Source organism: Manihot esculenta, chromosome 1 (assembly GCF_001659605.2).
Source record: "Manihot esculenta cultivar AM560-2 chromosome 1, M.esculenta_v8, whole genome shotgun sequence".
Lineage (NCBI taxonomy): Eukaryota > Viridiplantae > Streptophyta > Magnoliopsida > Malpighiales > Euphorbiaceae > Manihot > Manihot esculenta.
This window is the reverse complement of record NC_035161.2, coordinates 28,334,577-28,356,796: the sequence shown is the minus strand read 5'-3', so window position 1 is coordinate 28,356,796 and position 22,220 is coordinate 28,334,577. Positions and strand designations below refer to the sequence as shown.

The 22,220-nt window shown below is 35.2% G+C and overlaps 2 protein-coding genes across 4 annotated transcripts; one reads left to right on the top strand and one right to left on the bottom strand.

The window, feature by feature from the left end:
• Nucleotides 1–461: 461 nt before the first annotated feature.
• On the bottom strand, nucleotides 462–10,962 carry LOC110629076 (asparagine--tRNA ligase, chloroplastic/mitochondrial). 3 transcript variants are annotated; one of them, XM_021775943.2, is made up of 15 exons: nucleotides 10,487–10,961; nucleotides 10,117–10,185; nucleotides 9,587–9,697; nucleotides 9,081–9,185; nucleotides 8,870–9,007; nucleotides 6,233–6,313; nucleotides 5,165–5,242; nucleotides 5,000–5,068; nucleotides 4,790–4,864; nucleotides 4,580–4,663; nucleotides 4,340–4,426; nucleotides 4,152–4,247; nucleotides 3,990–4,064; nucleotides 1,577–1,703; nucleotides 462–833 (listed from the first exon to the last, which is right to left on the bottom strand). In XM_021775943.2, exons 1-15 carry the CDS (start codon nucleotides 10,907–10,909, stop codon nucleotides 718–720), a joined length of 1,734 nt encoding a protein of 577 aa, XP_021631635.1. In that variant the 5' UTR covers nucleotides 10,910–10,961; the 3' UTR covers nucleotides 462–717. The 3 variants fall into 3 exon arrangements, with proteins under 3 accessions (XP_021631635.1, XP_043812291.1, XP_043812293.1); XM_043956356.1 differs by lacking the exon at nucleotides 5,165–5,242 and having other exon boundaries at nucleotides 10,487–10,962; XM_043956358.1 differs by lacking the exon at nucleotides 4,340–4,426.
• Nucleotides 10,963–12,055: 1,093 nt separating this feature from the next.
• LOC110629071 lies at nucleotides 12,056–22,029 on the top strand. Its single transcript, XM_021775930.2, has 2 exons — nucleotides 12,056–12,810; nucleotides 20,630–22,029. The coding sequence occupies exons 1-2, from the start codon at nucleotides 12,259–12,261 to the stop codon at nucleotides 21,767–21,769; spliced, it is 1,692 nt and encodes a 563-aa protein (XP_021631622.1). The 5' UTR covers nucleotides 12,056–12,258; the 3' UTR covers nucleotides 21,770–22,029.
• Nucleotides 22,030–22,220: the final 191 nt, after the last annotated feature.

Genomic DNA, 22,220 nt, shown 5'->3' with positions numbered 1-22,220 from the left:
TTTTATTTTTTATATTTTAATATTTAATTAAAATATTTTAATTTTAATTAATAATAATTTTTATATTATAAAAAATAATATATTATTATCATTAATTTTTTTTTAACTAAAATAATTAAAAATTTTAAATTTAAAAGTAAAATCAAATCGAAAGAAATAAACAATCAAACTGAATTTTTAAATCATTTCGATTCGATTAATTTTTTTTTATTTAAATAGAATATTACTTAATTTTACCCATATATATATATATATATATATATATATATATAGACCCAATTTTTATTCTAGTTCGATACCCAAATAATTCGGGATAAACTTTCTTAATAAAAATAAATCAAAACAAAATATTCAGTTTGATATGAGCAACTCGTGCACACCCCTACGAGAAATACGAAACCCATTAAGATAGAACCCCCAAAAACGTCTTCCTTTGAGTTCAGGATTCACTTCCGAGAAAGTACAATAAAATCAAGAACAATAAATAACATGAATTTACAGTCATCGTAAAAATTTACACAATAATAAGAATCCGCCACCCATGCCCAATAAAGGCAGTCAAATCTCTCGGAACAATGCTTTACCTAATTGGTTCTTATGACAATTAATTTCAAAGCTCAAGGCAGAGGAAAAGGAATTATTATCAGAAGGAGAAGAGGGGTAAAACTCCAGAAAGGAGGAGAAAAAGAACCATGTCGCATCTGACAAATTTTGCCATCAAAATTCAGCAGAACCAGGTGCCCTAGGGAAAGGTATAGCATCCCTTATATTTTCTATTCCAGTTGCAAATTGTACCAGTCTTTCAAAGCCAAGTCCAAACCCCGCATGAGGAACTGGCAAAATATGGAAAAAAGAAGGCAAAAAGAGATATATCAGTAAATTTGATCTTAGGGATTTCAGATATTCAGAGGATAGGTGCAGTTAAATAATTATCATATGATTCCAATAAATGTCCAAACACCTTCTGTACTACATAATTCAGCCTAGCATAAAAAATTTTCCCTACTGATCCAACAACTATGAGAATATGCCGAGCATACTGGTCAATTAGGATCCCCACATACCAGCATATTTGATGATACATCCTAGACCAGCATCTTGAGCATGACTAAAGCAATATGTCTAATTTAATTTAAGCACATGGAAATGCCTTTGAAGTCTTGATACAATCATTTCATCCATGGCACTATAGACTCTCCACCCAAACCTCAAGAAAATGCACTTCTGGTGCCTCTCTCCCCCTCAGGTTCATTTTCTTAAGAATCACTCTCTAGTTCTTCATATCTGCCTCAATTTGCACCCTGAGGCATCATTCATGCACGAGATCTCTCCACCCAAATGATCAAACGAAGAATTGCTGGCATGCTAGTCATTTCGGGGAGAAGACAACCAATGTGCCCTCCCCCCTCCCCTCCAACCAAAAAAAAAGGAAAAAAAAATCATAGCAGGCCAGAGATTATTCTTATTTAATAGACTTGGTGAAGAACTCAGATATAATTTATGCACTTAATTTCAAAGATGCCAATCTCACAACCAATTTGGGAGAATCATTAGTTTCAATGAGTACATATCTAACCTGATCCATAACGGCGCAGATCAAGATACCACCAGTAGCTGTCCTTGTTTAGCTTCAAGTTGTCCAACCGATCTTCCAGATATTCAAGTCGTTCTTCTCTTTGACTTCCACCGATAAGTTCCCCAACCTGACAAACAAAAAGAAAACTATTTCTTATCCAGGGCAGTGCTAAAGTTTTCAGTGTCATTTCATAAAAAAAATCCAAATTTATGCCAAAATAATATCTTTCACTAACAAGTAAAATGAGATGGAAATTGGGATCATTATAATCTCATTTCAGGATTCTGTAAATTATGATAATATTGAAATTATCATTTATCAAAGTTTCCATTACTCTGGCATTACCATTGTTGATAATATTATTCTCCTATCATTTTTTCTGTTTATTGTAAAATTATATTTTTTGTTCCTAATCAAGTATGTGATTAGGCTGTGTAATAGGCATTTAGGATTTTGTATATTCTAATTTCCTAGTTTAGAATATTCCCATTTTAGAAGTCTTGTATGAAGAGGCCAGCTTGTAGCTTTCAGAATAAAGACAATTAATTATTTAGGTCAATCCCTTTTCTTCTTTCATAAGATGGTATTAGAACCCTCGATTTATTAGGTTCTCGAAATATTATTCATGGGCACTGTTTATGGCATGTTCACATGTACTGTTAAGTGTTCTTCCCTGATAGTGTCGACCAAGGATTTCTTTTTTTTTTTTTTTAAGTAACATTTATCACTTTCTTTCAATTTCAAGCCAAATCCTCTCAATTACTATTTTCTTATGTATAGTGGAACATGTGAAAAGAAAATGATTCAAACTTATGCATTCAGATTGGTGGAACTAAAATGGGAAATTTCAGTAATAATACTTCTTCCTATTAGCCCCCTATAGTTCGATGGAACAAATTGTCTTGCTTGGTCGAGGTCTTGTCTTCTATTAATTCAAGTTTGAGGTTTTAAAGATTGCATCTCAAGAAGTGCATCCGATCCAGCTGCTACCGATTCAACTTTTAGCCAATAAGAATCTGAAACAAACTTAATTACATTGTGGCTTATCAACTCAATGCAACCTCAAATTGCTCAGGGTTATCTTCTGCTTGATACAACTAAGAAAATTTGGAATGCTGCCACTCAAAATTATTCTTAGTTGGTCAATGGTGCTCATATAAATGAGCTTTGAAGGAAAGTTCATGAAACAAAAGCAAGGTGAAATGACTATATGACAATATTTTGCTAAATTGAGTGGATTGGCAGGAACTTGATTATTTCTAAGACTTCGGAGCATCATATCCTGAAGATGCAACCCAATCTCAAAATTGGATGGAGAAAGACCATGTGTATGACTTTCTAACAGAACTGATTGTCGAGTATGATGAGATACGAGTTTAGATAATCGGAAAACATCCTTTTCCATTTTTACGAGAACTAATTGTTTTATGCAGCAAAGGGATCGATTGATCTAGCATGATAGCAAATTCTCCTTGAGAAGATGTTAAAATCAACAATCAAGAGATATCAGAATATGATGACCTTATTATCTAGGCATACTAAAGAGAACTATTGGAAGCTATTAACGATCTAAAATGGAAAGAAGCCATGGTTGAAGAAATGAGGTAGCCTGACAAAAATACAGATGCAAATGGAACCTTAAAATAGAAGGCTATACAGATACAGATGCAGATTGAGGCTTATATCCAATTCAACATCATCAAATAAAGCAAAATGAAATTGAGCAGCACTTTATAAAGGATAAACTAAATCATGGAATTCTGGATATCCCTTTGCGTGACTTCTGAAAATCAGTTGACTAATACTTTCACTAAAGGAACTTGTAGCAAATTTTCCATGGCTTAGCTTGCAAGACAGGTATGTAAGATATCTATGCATCATCTTAAGGGCAAGTATTGATAAAATCTTTCTATGCAGGCATTTTTCATTATGTAATGTTTCCCAATTAGGGGTATAATTAAGGTTCCTAATCAAGGTGACACTGAAGTCATAAAGTTGACATTTATATATTTTTTTTATATTATAACTTTTTCTAGTTTAAAATATTCCTCTTTTCTACTTTTTGCATGAATAGGCTACCTTGTAAATTTCAGAATTAAGACTAAAAATTATTTAGTGCAGTTTTGTCTTATCTCTCAATAAATACAGATCTCAATTAACTCTTAGTGCAATATATTAGTAGACATTTTATATTAATATCAACATATTTTTTTTAGTTCCCTTTTTTTTATCTCAAAGAAACCATATCCTTTAAAATAAATAATGTTTCCTCAATTATTGCGGCTTCAGCTTCAGCTTTGGCTTCTTGCTTTTAAGCATCCATAGAGGTTACTAGAGGCTTAGGATCTTAGATGCAAGTCATAACTATTTTGACTAAACTGAACTAGTCAACAATGAGAAAGATAAATGTTACCCGAGGAACCAACATATCCATGGCTGCAACAGTCTTCCCGTCATCATTTTGCCTCATATAAAATGCCTTGATCTCCTGAGAGTTTTCAATGAGAAATTCAGAACAAGAACAATGATAGATTCTGTAAGAGCAAAAGAAATTAGAGCCCATTAAGGGTCATGCCTTTGGATAATCTCTTATTATGACGGGGCATCCACCAAATGCCTCTTCAGTTATATAACGCTCATGCTCACTTTGCAAATCACACCCCCATTTCACCTAGAGACACACAGAAATATTGTTAAATGAAGAAATTCAACCCCGGGTAGGACCTATGAGTGAATAGAGGAAAGAAGACAAATATGCAGTACTGGAAATTCAAATTTCTTATTTGTTTTGAGAAGAAGCTCAATGGCATCAGTATAAGTCAACTGGATGAAGTCTTTCTCAACAACATCCTGTGCATCAAACAAACAAATTTCCAAGATGTCAAGGCATGCAAAGCAATATTGGTCAGATTTGGAAATTGATGTATAAGCTGTCTCTTCTTAAGAATCGAGTCATAAAACAAAAAGAATGGAGAAGGATAAGTTACACTTGAGAGTTCATACACTCAGTCGGTCAATGATTCCTTTCTCAATCCAGTTATTGAAGAAGTCCATGTCTTCCTTGCAATTTTCAAGGATATGCCTTACCTTCAATTCATAAAGAAAAAATGTCAAAGGTTCAATAAGAAGAAGCGCTCTTAAGCATTAGCTAGCTTGCCTCCACTCCATAAATTGTTGATAACAACACTACAGATGATGTGAAAGTTGACATACTACGTACTGGAGATAGGCGGTTGCACAGGCCATGTCATCATTCAGATCAGCAAATGCAAGTTCTGGTTCAATCATCTTAAATGGACAAACAGAAAAAGCTAGTGAGATACTCCAATTGCACATGAGATATAAGCAAAAAAAGCTAATGACATTGGCTACCAAAAATTTTGAGGATAAGAACAGAAAAACCCTCAAGTAAAGACTATTTACCCAAAATTCGGCCAAGTGTCTAGAAGTATTAGAATTTTCTGCTCGAAATGTGGGACCAAATGTATAAACCTGACAGAAAATAATAAATTGTCATAAAAAGGGTTCAAATAGCTTGCTTGACAATCTGACATCAAAATGAGGGAAACATGAGTAAAAAATTTATACATCTGACAGAGCAGTAGCATATGTTTCAGCATTTAGCTGGCCAGAGACTGTCAAAAATGCTGGTTTGCCAAAAAAATCCTGAAAAATGAATTAAAGAACTGAAAATGACATCAATGGAGCTCAAATAAATAAATCAGAATGCAACCTGTTTTAATGATTATCAAATAGTTGGCCACACAATATATGATGTAGAACCAATATATACTGTGCCCAGTTTAGAAATAAAAGCAGATATTGATAAAGATAATTTCAGCACACAATTGAGATAAACCGTGAAGATTTCTATCGTTCATAAGATCACAATTTATTTTGTATCTCCAGACAAATTCCTCAATCTTCTGCCTTTGTACCATAACAAATCGCTAGTTCCCTTTAGAACCACTTTGAAGAAATACTATCACAATAATAACTTATACTTCAACCTAACAACCAAAAGTTATTAATAACTAAACAAGCTCTTGGAATAAAAGAAACCCATGGAAACAACTTGTTAAATGGAAGAAGTAATAAGTTGTCTAGGAATAAACTTCACACGTATTTGAAAATCATCCTGGTTTCATATACATAAACTTGTCATGCTGAATAAAGCACTTCTTTCTCACTAGTCATGACAAAGGACCAACTGAAATTTATTTTGGAAACATTAAATCTTGTCACATATTATAGGAAAGACATAAGAAAAAAAAAAGAGGAATAAAACAGTATTTAGTTGTTGTAATAGGTGGGAAGCATAATTAAGGACTGTAGAATTAGTTAGAGGCAGTTACTTGTGTATAAATACTGTTCAGTTGTACTTCATAGAATCATCTCAGAATAATCAAGAATCCTCTCTCCGTATCTTCCTCTCTATGGATCTCTCCTCTCTTTTCTCTTCTATTGTACTCCTAAATTCCATCTCTGTTAGGGTTTCCCTAACAAACCTAATCATAACGCGACATATGATGGGCCAACCAAGAAGGATCATGTCATCCCTGATTGCACCAGCTATAAATATTAAACATAAAAAAAAAAACTCCACAGGGTTATAACACATGCTATTACAAAAGGAAAACACTTCAACTGGCTCACCTGTGACCAATCGATTAATCCTTCCTTAGTCTTTGGAATGCCATCCACAAGAGAATCAACTGCCTCTTGAGAGCCTGGAATCTGCAAAAGAACAAAAGTTACTGAAAAAAATAATAACACCATGAAGCATCAATTACAATAGCACTATAATAAGACCAATCTAGAATTAACCACTAACAAATCTTGCCTAAAAGTTGTGTTGTTCAATTTATTCTAAATTACATATGACAACAGAAACTAAGACTTAATTCCAAACTGGTTGGTGTCAACTATATGGATCTTTTTTCATCATTTAGCTATGTTTAAACCAATTTCGTATTTATATAAAAAAATTTTTTTTTTATTACTTCCATCCATGTTATTTCAGGTCTCCCATTTTTCCTTCCAACTCCTTTCACTGCTAGGTTACACAGTTTTGTATTGTAGCATTCTATGTTCTATATTGAACATGACGAAACAATCTTAAGCCACTCTCTCTCTCATTTTATCCCCAATGTGTGTCATATGCACTCCCTAAAAAATATGGTTATTCCCAATTTTATTTCTCCTGTCATCAAACATTCATATTAACATTCACATTCCCGATACACTCATCTTGTGTTATGTTGTAACTTAGATGCAACATTCACTAATAAACACAGCTGGGACCACAGTTATATTGAAGTTATCTTTCACTTTGTCAAGATCCTATAGTCGCATAGCACATTGGTTACACTCCATTTCAACCATCTTGTTTTGATCCTAAGTTACATCCTCATCTATTATTTTATTTTTCTAGATAATAGAACCTAAATACTTGAATTGATCGTATTTTGGCACCAAAAATCCATCCAAACTGAACCTAACCTCACTTCTGTTTCATCAATTTTACTGAAACTCACAATACATTATATTCCTTATAGCTTAAGCTAAGCTAAAACCTCACTCTCAAGAGTCCTCCAGAACTCCAACTTTTACTCAATCACTATTTTCTTCCCCACAACCTAACATTATCACGAGAAATCATCTTGAATATGGCTGGTTAGCTCATCCACAACTAAGGTAAATAGGTAAGGGCTCAAAGTCAATCCGTGATATAAACTCAATGTTATGAAATTCTCATTTGAATTTCCTCCCTTTGTTCTTCACTTGTGATTGCCCCTTCATACATGTCCTTAATGATGTTTATATATATGATACAGACTCATTACCTCTCCAACATCCACCAAAGAACTTCTCCTCATACTCCATCATATAATTTTGTAGGTCAACAAAAACCAAGCAAAGATCCTCTCTCCTTATAAAGTTCAATGATCTTCTTAAGAGAAAGATGGTTATATTGTAAATCTACTGACACAAAGTAAAACTGGCTGTCTACTACATTAGTAGCATCCCTGATTATGCATTCAACCACTCATTCTTATAGCTTCACCATGTAAGCTCTTCAACTTAATGCCATGGTAGTTTGCACAACTTTGCATGTCTCACTTCTTCTTAAAGATAGGAAACAAAGTATTTTTTATGCATTTATCATCTTCCATAATTTATCATGACATTAGATAGCTTGGTTAGATAGTCTACTCAACCTCCTCAAAACACTTTCATACTTGTAGGGAAACCATCTAGGCTGCAAACTCTCCCTGACTTTGCATTCTTCATGGTCTATTTAATTTCAAAAACCTAATTCTACGAGTATAATAAAAGTTTTTGGTCAAAGGAACATTAAGGTCTATAAAGTCATCCTCATGACTCATATTGAATATTTGATCAAAATAACATCTCCATCTCTTTTTGATCTCATACCTCCTGAAAAAATTGTTAATTAACATCTTTATTGGACTTGACTCGACATAGATCTCTACACTTTTTGCCTTCAACCTACCCTTGCTAGCTTGTACATCTCATTCTCCCCTTCTCGATTATCACCAAATTATGGTATAAATTGGCTTGAAATTTACAGCGATCCTTGTTGACCAATTTCTTAGCTTCTCTCTTTCCCAACTTTTATTTTTCAAATGAGCCTATATATTTGTCATTGGCAGTTTATGGTACCATTCTTTTTTCATATTATAGCCTTTGAACGAAAAAAAAACCTCCCACCACCAAGACTTTAGTAGGTAATAATCCTCTACCTTTGGATATACCTAATATATTGCTGCTACTTTCTTAATGAAGCTTGCCGTCACCCTCCATACAGTACTAATATTATTGTCTAAATTCCATAGGCCTTCTACCTAATCACGTCAAAATTACAGCATCTTAACAAAAACTAACTAATGCCTACAAATATGCTAATTAGATAAACAATCATGGAGATACACAAAAGCAAGTGAACAATTCAGTTTCCATAAGAAATGGTCCCCTTAAAAGTGCAAAGGTATATATATGTAAGCATACATTTCACATGTATTATACACAATACTGAACCTTATAAACAGACAAATAGCCAATTATACATGTTACTTGTGGACTTTTGGCTAGTTGAATAGTAATTCCTCTATTAGAATTCATAAAAAGAAAGAGAATATATGATAATTTGACAATAGGTGGAGAAAAAGCTGGGAAAAAAGGTTCATACCAAAGTCAGAAAGAATTTGTTACAAAATGAGTCAAACTAAGAGATTCGCAGGTAAAACTGGATTTTTTAGTGGTGCGTACCAAAGTAGTGACACAGAACTGTTCACCTGCTCCTTCACAATCTGAAGCTGTTATAATAGGACTTGAGACCCATACAAACCCATTTTCTTGAAAAAACTTGTGTGTAGCATAGGCCAAAGCATTCCTCACCCTTGCAACCTACAACTGATTTGCATTACTTCAAAATATAAGAATAAAAAAATTGGAGCAGAAACCAGCAGCAAAGCCATACCGCACCAAATGTATTCGTTCTAGGACGAAGATGAGCCTTGGTTCTCAAAAATTCTCTGCTGACCCTTTTCTTTTGGATGGGATATGAAGGATCGCTCTTGCCAACCTATAAGAATAATAATCATTTTGAGTGCAAACTGGCAACAAGCCAACAACACAATTATATGATATGCAGGTTGGCACTCCAATGTCATAAGCAGCTTGCCAGCTTCTTAACATCCTTCATTTAAGCAAATTCTCGCTTTCTCGGTATAGATCCTACTAGCATGCCTAATTTACTGGACATCCAAAAATGCTGAAAAATTTTATTTTTATTCCTTTTTATGCCGAAAGCTGACTACATGGATAGCCATTGGCATAGATTATTTGGCATATAAACATGCCTATGAACTGAAAATTACATGAAATGGAAAGTTTATGATGCAAAACTGCTGGGAAGAGGCAAATTCTCCAATCAAAACGCATCAACATAATTCCAATTTAATTAGAAGTCAAGAAACGCCATACCATAATAATTTTGTTGACCTTCAGTTCCACCTTTTGTTTTGATCCTTGGCTCTTCACAACAGTTCCTTGTACCCATATTGATGCACCAGTTGCCACCAAACCAGATTCTACCTATTAACAAGCTCCAAGCTAAATAAAAGAAAGTGCCAATATATAGACCACTAATTATGTGAATATCCAGGCAGTGGACAAACGGCAAGAACTTTGTATTTTAGCAAAGGATGGCAGGAATTGTACAGTTTAAATGATAGAATATTAGTTTATAAACGGAGAAGAACTGAAGCATCGTTATTGTCACTACTTTATATGAGGATTAACTGAAAATAGTTACACTGCAAAGGATGTACAAGTTAATGTCCAATTACCTAATTGATACTGAAATAAATAGAATCTTTGCTATTGATGTTGTGAAAATTCTTAAAGGAAATATTAGAAGTTAAGATGTCAAGTGCAAAAACTTTTGGTCCCACAAATGCAAATGCAAATACAAAAAATATATGTATATCTATATTGCTCTGGTTATATGATACCTGATCATAACCTTCTGCTTCCATACCCATTACACATTGCATGTTTGACAGACATGAACCATCATTAACCTGAATGCATATATCAGATAATTACCATACAGTTTAAGGAGCTACATAATGTAAGCCAAAAATACTTCAAAAATAAAAGCATCAAACCGTCCATTCATTTCTCTGTTCATCTAATAACTAGAAATTCCACCAAATAAACACCATCCAGCTTACATTGATTTACATGCTTAGAAAATACATACTACATAAAAAGTTGAAACTGAGGGAAAGAAAAGAGGGAAAGATGAACTTTATTCAAATCACTAAATCAATATCATTTTCAAAATTAGAGTTTCTTCCGTCGTTATTGAATCACCATTACCTCCATGAACGTAACGCTACTCTGGGCTCGAAGTGTCCGGACCCATCCCATCACAACAAGGGTCTGCCCAACCCGATCCAAGCCTTCATCAGGTCCACCCTTTATATCAACAATCTTCAACTTCTTCCTGAAGGGCCCAACTCTATCCCCCATTTCGCCTCTCAGGTCCTCCACGGATTCCAGTTTGGTCTTCTCACCGGAACGCAGAGCTCCGGAAATCACGGTGCAGAAGGACCTGGGATTGTGCTGGCTGGAATGTGGGGGCAGCGGGAATTTTGGCGGGAGAGCATGGGGTTTTAGCAGGGTTTGAGGAATTTTAGGGCGGATTGTAGGATTTGATTTGGTATAGGAGGAGAAGAACCGGAGGGTTGAACAGCGGCGCAACCGAAAAGGAGTGGCTGGTGCTAAAGCAGCAACGGCCATCTCTGTCTTTTCTTCGTTTTCGTATTTTGGGTTTGGTTCGGATTTGTATGGGTTGCTGCTGGAGGTTTTATGTCCACTGTTATTGCATTAGTGAGTGACATATTACAAAAAGGACCTTCTTCTTTCACTTTTTTCTGCGATGCCGCTACATGTTACAATAATTTGGAATAGTATCAATGAAAAAAATTAATTAATTAATTTTTTATTTTAACAAATATATTAAAATATCTTAAATTATTTAGTTTTACAGTTAAAGGTTAACAAAAATTTAAAATACTATTAATATTAATATTATTTAATAGATATTTTTATAAAATTAAAAAATTAATTAAAATTTTTTTAATATTATAAAAATTAAATATAAAATATAAAAAAATTATTATTTAATTTTTATAATATGTAAAACTCATTATTTTAATTTTAAAAATTACATTAAAATATTTATAATATTTTAAAAAATTTACTGATTAATTATTTCATCAATTTTAATCATTAAATATTTTATTATTTAATTTTTATAATTTTAAAAAATTTTAATTAATTTATCATATTTTTAAAAAAATTTACTAATTAATTTTAGATCATGAACATTTTAAATTTTTTATAATTTAATTTATAAAATTAATTAGTAAATTTTTTTAAATATTGTATACATTTTAATATATTTTTTAAAATAAAAAAATAATTAATAAATTTTTTATTATATTTAACCGTTAATATTAATAAAAAAATTAATTAGTTATTTTTTAAGATTTTTAAAATATTTAATGTATTTAAAAAAATGAAAGATCAGGGTCTTACTTAATTGAAGAAAATATAAAAAATTTAATTATTTAATTTGTATTTTAAGTCAATTTTATAAAAATTATTATTTTTATATATAAAAAGTGACTTTATAAGTTAACTTATATTAAATTTATTAAATTTATTAAATTTATTATATTTGAAATTATATTATAAATATTATTATTTTTTATTATTTAAAAAATAATTTTACTTTTTTACAAAATTAATTTATATGCAAAATATAATTATATCATATTCCTGGAAGTATGATATTTTGAACTAAACCAGGCTACATACTAATTAACCAGTTTCACTGTACTACCGGGCCAAATATTAAATTTTCTCATTATTTTATTTTCGTTTTACAGGAGATTGGACCAGGAGTCCACGTGTCTTGCGACCTGCGAGCACTCACCCGCAGCAGTACCAAATAATTACCCAGTTCATGGTGGAAGAAGGCTCAGGCCGAGGACGAGGAGTTGGTTCAATCCCTTTCCTTGCGTTCCTGCACCAACCTAATCAGCAATCGACAAAGAATCTTGCAAAAAATCCAAGCTAAAGCAATGGACACTTCATCTCTTCCAGAATCTGAGCAGCAACGCATCAACCCACATTTCCAAGAACAAGCACAAGCCCCGCAATACCCACAATACCAAATTCAAGATTATTACTATCAAACGCAGGTCCAATCCTATGATCACTCTTATTACTCGTATTACCAGCAATACCCACCTCAAAATCAATGGCAATATGACCAGCAACCACAAAGCTACGCTTATTACCAAGCCGATTACTCCGTTGCCTATCAGCAACCGCCATATTATCAGCATGAGCCCGCGCCCGGGGTTTCAGCGCAGCAAGAAGCAACGCAAATTGTGGATTCTGGTGGGACTGGGGTGTCGTTGCAAGCGGCGCAGCAGCTGAGCGTTTATCCTCCGCCGCAGAGTTCGGTTAATGTGGTTGTGCAGCCGGGGATGAATCCAGCGGCTGTTGCGGCGATCGCGGCGCTGGAGCAGCTGACGCAGTTTGCGGGGTCGATGGACGCGGTGGAGAGGGCAATGGCTGGGTTGCCGGTGAAGAGTCCGGGCTTTGAACTGGTTCCAATGCGTAATCGGGTATGGTGTTTCTGATTTTATTAAATCTAAATTGGAAGTTGAGGTGTGTTTTCGCTGATGTTTATATTTAGGGTATCTGACCATTTTCGTTCTACTTTATGTAGCTATTCAAATCTTTAACTGTGTGATTGATTCACTGTTGCATTTGACAATTCTATAAGGTTTGCTCTTTCTTGTGTTTTGCTATTTTGGTTATTTGAATTTAATAACAGCTTGTGCAACATAAAGTAAAATTATGCATGTTTTGCAATTTCCTGCTTCTTCATAATGTGAAGGGAAGAATTAAGCCGGTCAAATTTTGCACAAGTTTAGAAGGAAATGGAATAATAGAAAATTGTATAGGGAAACTTAGTCAGGCTTCTTGATTATCTGTGCTGCTCTTAACCGTGTACTTGCGAAAATAACTGGTAATAATAATGATTGATTGTTGAATCACGAGAGCATTCTGGTATAGGTGTTTTGTTTGTGCAATCTCACTAGCTCTCTCTCTCTCTCTCTCTCTATGTGTGTGTGTGTGTGTGTATTAGTTGGTGGGTATGCAGGCTCCTGTGCACGTATGTAAATGCTGATATGCACATTCTGGTGACTATTTGTTTGGAGGGCACTTACTAATGTGCCTGCTTGGCCTTTTGGTAGGTTGAGGGCTTGAGGCTGACGAAAGTTTAATCACTGATTTACTGTGGCCTAAATTTGGTCAGAAGTCCAATCTTTAGGCATCCCTGTTTGTGCTTTTACTTTGTGAGGCGTCACATTAACTGTAGAAGTTAGCCTATAATTTTTGTTGTTTCTTAGCTGTCCCACTCCCACCTTGCTACTAAGAGTCTATGAATATAAAATATTTGATAAACTATCTTATGGTCAATGTTTGAATTGCTGCTACTGAAGATTACATAAATGAAATTCATTAAATAGATTGCTTCATTTGTGAAATCTTTCTTTTCTTTTTGTGTTGGTAAGTGTTGCTGGTCTTTATACTTGCAGTGTTATACTATAAGAAAGATTTGGGAGTCATATTTTGATTGAATGGTACTGTGTGATTGATCCAAGGCGAGTCTTTGATTAAGACAGTTAGATATGCTGCAGAAATTGCACTGAAGTATTAAATTATGCACTGCATACTTCTTTTCTAAATAAATTTGACATTTAAACTTGTACTTTTACAATTATGTATCATAAATTAGGGGGATTCTGGCTTCTGTTCCTGACTCCTGAGTGGATTCTTTTTGTAGTATCAAGAAGCTCCATTATGCCAAGGGGAATAAAATACCAGGCTGCATGAATACGTTTCTGTTTTGATGTATAATTTACAAGAATATGTTAAAAATGGATGATGCAATGAATATGGTTACCATATTTCAGTAGAAGTCTGGATAAGCTACTAACCCAATGCTTCTTCATGAGCTTCCTGTCATTTAGTCCCTCTATTTATTGGGTTACGAGATATCTGAAGCAGAAATATAATTCTCTATCCATGTAAGTGGAATTGACCAACTTACTCTGTTAAATGAGAACTGCAAACTGGCTGCCTATAATTGTAGCAGATGGTTGAAGTGCAAGATCCTCTTAGCATATGGATGAATCAAATAAATATGCTCGTGTTATGGTTCTTTCCTCTTATTTGAGGTTGATGGAAGTTTTTATGATTGATGCATGCAACATCATGTTTCAGATGAAGATCTAAATTCAAATTATTCGAAATTTTAGTTTTCTTTCTATTGGTTCCTTTAGGGAAGGAGTTTTATTAGAATCAAGATTTTATGACCTAGAAATTGTGGTTGGTGACCAAGGTGTCTATCTGAAATCTTAAAATCCATTGGTTACTTAGTCTAAATTTACATTCATTGTGGCATAATTGCAGATTTCTTCATTAACTCTTAATACTATTCAGGTCTTTGTTCTTGTCTCTTGTGTTATATTGTTGGAGTTTAATTGCTATTAATTGAAATGGTGTTCTTCTGTGGCCTCAGTTATTTGTTGGCAACAGAAAAGGAAGTTTTGGCCTCAAGAACTTCTTGAAGCAGCTGTCTACATTTTTACTGTGCTTATTTCATTTCCCTAATGAATCCAAATGCCTTTTAAGCATAGTTCCTCTGCTCTTAGCCTCTTATGTGCTTCTTTGTGTGATCTATGATTTGGTTAAATAAAGTTTTTGTCTCTTTGAACTTCAACCTTTTTTTATTCAAAGGTTCTAGTTTGAGATAGCCTTGAAGAACACAAGGTATTGTGTATGGGTAGTGCAAATATTTAGCTAGGAAAACCATGAAATATTGGTCCAGTTCATGAGCCATAAATGAGGGTAAAGGGAAGGTTAGTTACTTCTTGCTTGTTTTACTTGTTGTAGCTTTCCTGAATGCTTTGCAAAGCTTATGATTTCTCTTCTATATGATTTATCTGACTATTCTGTAAGGATTTTTCTAATCAGCTTCTTATATGGCACATCTTGGTTTTTCTTCTCTTCAGTCTTAATTGACAATAGGTTGCTTTTCCTAAAAGTTCATTGGCATATATTGGGCTTCACAAAGTCTCCTAATTTGAGTTGAACTTGGTAATATGAAGTTACGTCATTTGAATGCGGATTAGCTTATGAAACACAGCTTGAACTAATATATCTGAAGAAAGTGAGCATTGCCTTTCTTGAAATTGAATGTAACTGTAGGATTGGCAGCTGAGCCTGAAATCTATGTCTTGGCTTGGTAGACAAGTACTATCTTATACATTTTAAAGCTACTTTCTAGATAATGTAGCATGGGTCTGCTCTAGAAATTTATCTAGTTTATGGGCGATTGCTATAAGATTCAGACTAAAAACTGGATATCTAGCCAAGCTTCAACTCATTAATTGTGCAAACAATTAATCATAGGATGGGACCAAACTTTTGTCAATCCTATCCCAGCAAATACAATCCTCAACTAAGAGGGTGTTTTTCTTGTTTGATAATCAAACCAGCTTGTAAGCTCTAAAAATAAGCTGAGATATTTATTTATAAAATTTTTTAGCTTTTTAGCTTGAAAAAGTTGAGAGGAACCAACTTCTCATTTTGATAGTTATAAGCACTATGTTTAATGCTTATAAACTAGTTTGAAGTAGTTTACCCATTAATTTTTGTAGAAGAATAATAATTGTTGTTGTTTATCACAATAGAGATTACAACCTATTTATACATGAGAGACGGTAACTAAACAGGAAGGAAAATCAAGCCTATAATTATACAATCCCTAAGATTAAGCAACTGATCCATCTATCAATATTTACTTCCTATATTAACATATTTACTTTCTATAACTTATAACACTCCCCCTCAAGTTGGATCATAAATGTTAATCATGCCCAACTTGTTACATATATAATCAACTCGAGTCCCATTTAGAGTTTTAGTGAAAATATCTCCTAATTGTTCTCCAGTTCGGATATATCCTGTTGATATTATCTTTTGTTGGACCTTTTCACGAACAAAATGACAATCAATCTCGATGTGTTTAGTCCTCTCGTGAAATACTGGATTGGAGGCAATGTGGATAGCTGCTTGATTATCACACCACAACTTAGCAGGCACCGAATTTGTGAACCCAACTTCTTCCAACAGTTGACGTACCCACAAGATTTCACAAACAGCTTGTGCCATAGCTCGATATTCAGATTCAGCACTAGAACGGGAGACCACATTTTGCTTCTTACTTTTCCATGAGACCAAGTTACCTTCCACAAAAACACAATACCCAGTAATTGACAATCGGACAGATGCGAGCTTGGCAACTGGGGAGAATGTATCAGAATAGTCAACTCCATAAGTTTGTGCATAACCTTTGGCCACTAAATGGGCCTTGAGGCGAGCAATAGATCCATCAGGATTTACTTTCACTGCAAACACCCATTTGCACTCAATAGTCTGCTTTCCTGGGGGCAAGGACATCAACTCCCAAGTACCATTAGTGTCAAGGGCCATCATTTCCTCTTCCATTGCAGCACGCCAACCAGGATGGGACAAAGCCTCAATAACAGTTTTGGGAATTGAAATAGAATCTAAAGCAGTGACAAAACAACGAGAAGAGGAGGATAATTGATCATAAGAGACACAAGATGAAATAGGATAAGTACAAGTACGTTTACCTTTGCGAAGAGCAATGGGCAAATCCAAATCAGACAATGAAGGATCAGTAGGAGCAGGATCGGTCGACGAAGAAGCGGGTAGCGGAACGGAGTCAGAGTCCTCGAAGCGTCTGGAATACACATGAAAGATGGGAGGGCGACCTGGCACATGAGCGGAAGGTGTAGGAGTAGTCTGAGGAGACGAAGAGCAAACAGTGTATAACAAGAGGTCATCTTCCTCCTCCTGGGTGTTATAAACAGATGATGGCGGAAAAAACGGAGTGGACTCAAAGAATGTTACATCCGTAGACACAAGATACCGATTCAGATCAGGAGAAAAACAACGATACCCTTTCTGACGTCGAGAGTAGCCAAGGAAGACACATTTGAGTGATTTGGGATCCAATTTAGTAACCTGTGGACGAACATCACGAACAAAACAAGTACAACCAAAGAGACGTGGCTCAATAGGAAACAAAGATTTAGTGGAAAATAAAATGTTATAAGGGATATCACCATGAAGGACGGAGGAAGGCATGCGATTGATCAAAAAACAAGCAGTGGATACAGCATCAGCCCAAAAACATTTAGGTACCTTCATTTGGAATAAGAGGGCTCTGGCTACTTCAAGAAGATGTCGATTTTTTCTTTCAGCAACTCTATTTTGTGAAGGAGTGGCAACACAAGAGGACTGATGAAGAATCCCTTTTTATAACAAATAAGATTGAAATTCCCCAGAGAGATACTCTTTAGCATTATCACTTTGCAATATACGGATGGAAGTATTGAATTGGGTTTGGATTTCAGCATAAAATGCACAAAAAATAGAAAATAATTCTGAACGACTCTTCATTAAAAATAACCAAGTAGTATGAGAGAAATCATCAACAAAAGTAACAAAATACTTAAAGCCAGACTTAGACACAACAGGACAAGGACCCCAAACATCTGAATGGACTAACTCAAAGGGAGACGAAGCCCGTTTATTGACTCGAGAGAGTGTAGGTAAATGATGATGTTTAGCAAATTGACAAGACTCACAATCTAGAATAGACAAAGAATGAAACTGTGGATATAACTTCTTCAAAACCGAGAGAGAAGGATGCCCTAAACGACAATGAACATCAAAAGGTGTTAAACGCGTGGAGCATACCAGAGATCGAGGAGATCGAGGTAGTTGCTGATCCAAGACGTAAAGACCCTCTGACTCACTTCCTCTACCAATAATCTGCTTCGTCGAAAGATCCTGAAAAACACAGTGATCAGGAAAGAATGAGACACAACAATTCAATGCACGAGTGAGTTTACTCACAGAAAGCGAATTAAATGCGAACTTAGGGAGACATAACACATAGGATACAGAAAAAGAACGGGTTAAGTTGACATGACCAGAACCCATGACAGACGATTTAGTGCCATCAGCAAGAGTAACATAAGAAGGCGATGTATGAGACTCAAGATTGGACAAAAGGGTAGAATTACCTGACATATGATCGGTAGCACCAGAATCAATAACCCATTTGGAGGATGAAGACACAAGACATGCAGTAGAGTTACTTGACTCGGCAATTGCAGTGATAGAGGAGGAATTAGAAGATTTTATAGATGCCTGGTATTGGATGAATTGTGCATATTCATCTGCAGATATCAAAATTCCTTGATCGGAAGATCCATTCAATTTGTGTTCCGTGATTTTAGTCATCATAGGAATCACATCAGTTACGGTGGTGGTTTTAACTCCAGCCATAAGGACAACCAACCCAAAAACGATAGCAACAAAAGAAACACAAAATCGGAAAACAGTACCCGGCGTGAACAGTACCGATGAACAGTACTACGTGAACAGTACCGGTGAACAGTACCGATGAACAGTACCAAATAAAATACCTCCACCCAACACTCGAACGGCAAACAAACCTCAAATCTGACAAGGAGTTGGTGTGGTGACTCCAGCGATGGTGAGATCCAAATGTTACCCTTTATGGATAACCCAAATGAACGGAGTCCTAAGTCTCCAAAAAAAATTTTAAAACTTTAGGAGAGATAAAGAGAAAAAAAATCTCTATGAGAAAGGCTCTGATACCATGTAGAAGAAGAATAATTGTTGTTGTTTATCACAATAGAGATTACAACCTATTTAGACATGAGAGACGGTAACTAAACAGGAAGGAAAATCAAGCCTATAATTATACAATCCCTAAGATTAAGCAGCTGATCCATCTATCAATATTTACTTCCTATATTAACATATTTACTTTCTATAACTTATAACAATTTTCAAAATTCCACCACATATCTTAGTTAATACCCCTTTTATTAATTTTAACAATTGACGTGCTTGTAAATTACTTTTTACTAAATTTGTCAACTACTTATTAATCAATTGTAAGCATTTTAGTCAAACACATAAATGTTAAATGCTTAGGATTTAAACTAACTTGTAGCAGAGTGTTATAAGCTATTATTCATCAAGAAAGCCCAAAAGTCTCTAGATTTGGTGAATGTGGCTATCTTGTAATCAAAGTCACAAGTATATTCTATTATCCTTGACTAATTATTGCCTTTAAACTCTATTGATGTCAATAAACTATGACTTCCATTAGGCCAAGGGTGTTGCTGAATTATGTCATTTCCAAGTAGAACTTGAATGAGGAAGCATTTTCATTGGCCTTAGATTGCCTACCAGAAAGAATAGGTATAGATCTTTTAATTCACCTGCCTTGGTCATGGTGACTAGATCAGGTTCAGAATAGCTGGGATCGTGTCAGAAGTTTTCTTCTAGCAGGTTTTAAATCTGGTTGAAAGCATCTGCTCTCATGTTTGTAGTTTACTGTTTCAACCCATCTTGCTCAGACTCGGTACAAGTGTCTGATGCACGACCATGCCCGAACAGGTTCATTCAGTTCTATATTCTTCCTTGTGTTTGGAGAATTATGCTCAAGTGCCCATGTCTATTTTGAGTACAAGACAGGTCCTAAGGATATAATGAAGAGTCAGAGCAACAGAGGTTCTGACAGATTCGGATTGTGTGGGGTGCTGCTGATGAATATGCAAGGTTTAAGCTAAAATAATTTGCTTCTGTCAATAAAACATTTTGAACTGCAAGGACTGCTTTTGTATCATATAACCTGCAAATATCAATTCTAGTGCTTAGCAAATTAAGTACCAATTTTTATTTACTTGCTTTTGTTTAAGCTAAATAATTTCAATCTTGGCAAGGAATTTTTCAACATGCCTAAGTTTGTGCACAAGTTGAAATTGCAACTGTTAAAAACTTTTTTATCCTGTCAACAATTAGAACTTTGTTTCATAATGTTAAAAGAGACTAGCATCATCAACTAAGAGTAGAACAGCCAGTCAGGCATCAGATATTGTGATAAATTAGAGTTTTGAGAGAAGATGCTACTTGTCTTGTAATATGTGAACAAGGCCCAGAGAAGGTAGGTTGTCTCTCTTCCATTTAATATTGGAATAAGTTACAATTTTGAAGATAGCGTCCTTAGTGTCCTTTTTGCTTGAACATGATTGCTGATATTTAATTTTGAAATGGTGGGGGTACTGTATTTTATTGACTCATGAACCATCTTATTGTGATGCCACTTATTTCAGACCAAGGGTAGTTGACACATATGGAGCACAATATTGACTGTTCTACTTTTCTTCTTTTCTTTTTTTTTTTTTTTTTCCTTTTTGTAATTACATTATTGAATACCATTTAAAGTGAACTTTGCAGGATGGTCGACATCAACACAGGGGTGGTGGTAGAAGGGGTGGTGGACCATTCCAAGGGTGTGGCAGGGGAAATGATGGCCACCACCAAGGTTCTGCCCCTCCTTTCCGTGGAAAGGGACATGGTAGGGGTAAGGCTCGTGTTAGGCATTTCCAACCACATGGTGTGATTTCAACATCTTCTAATTTTGAACCTTCTGCTGCGAAGGAACACTCAGCCCATGCAGCCAAAAAGGTAGTTGAATCTGCTTCTGCACCAGAAAAGGTAGCTCCTAACCGTCGACCTGTACAGATTGCTTGGTGTGAACTTTGTAGGGTAGATTGCACTAGTTTGGAAATCCTAGAGCAGCACAAGAATGGAAAGAGGCATAAAAAGAATATGCTCAGGATTGAAGAGTTAAAAAATGGTACCAAACCAGCTGACTGCATACAAAATCATCAGGAACCTATAAATGATTTGAAACCGGAAGAGCCTCAGCAGCCTCCAATCGTAGAGGATGGTGAAGAGCAGAAGTCAGCAGAAAACCTGCCCTCTGAAGCTCGCAGTGATGAATATGGAATGGAGAACAATCTGCATAGTAATACCGGGGAAAAACCTAAAGTTCCAGTTGTGGAATTGTCTGGTAAGCAAGGAAGGAAGCCAAGAAAAATTTTGTTTGATAATAGGAGACGAGGAATAAAACGCAAAATGAAGGGTGGTCATGGAGGGAAGCGTATAAAGACTCATGAAACTCAGAGAACAGCTGCGGAACCTCCAAAACCTAAAGTCGTAACACCCTTATTATGTGATTTGTGCAATGTCAAGTGTGATACCCGTGAAGTTCTGGACCGCCATCTTTCTGGTAAAAAGCACATTGCTAAGCTTAAACGATTTCAAGGTCATCAGGCAATATATGGGCCAACAGGGCTCCAGGCACTTTACCCTCCCAATCCAATTGCACAAACTCATTCTCACCCGCAAGGCCATCAGCCTTTCTATAATCCACAGGGCTCATTTCTCCCACAAGGGGGTTATTTTCCTTCCCAAGAACACCAATCTGCATCAGCAGCTGCAGGTTTGAATCTGCAATTCTCACAAAATTGCATGACTCAACAGTCAGAATCCACTTCAACTCTTGAGGCAAATCCTGCAACTGCTGTCTGAGAATCTGGAGGCAAGGGATTTGATTCTCCTCTCATTAGCACCATATCTCTAACTGAGCAGGTTGCTGCGACCTATGGATATGCTGCAATTCACTGTGAATATGGAGCTGTGAACTTAACATGGTTCACTAAGCAATGAATTTCACTTTCTGCTGGTTTTTCTCCGACTCTAAAGATGACGATGCTTCTTGTTTTTAACTTTTGGTAAAATCAGGACGGAGACTATATTGATATTATTATATAAATACTAAGTTGCAGTCTTATAAAAGTGTTCCAGTAACCCTGCCAAGGGTTGGAGAGAACAAATTCAGGTTATTGAGGACATATGAGAACTGAAGAGAGGATTGAAAATTTTCAGATAGTAACCTTATCCTGGTTCACATGATATTGGGTATAAGAAAATGAGACGAGATATGAGATCATATTATCTTAATACAAAGATCTCCAGCAAT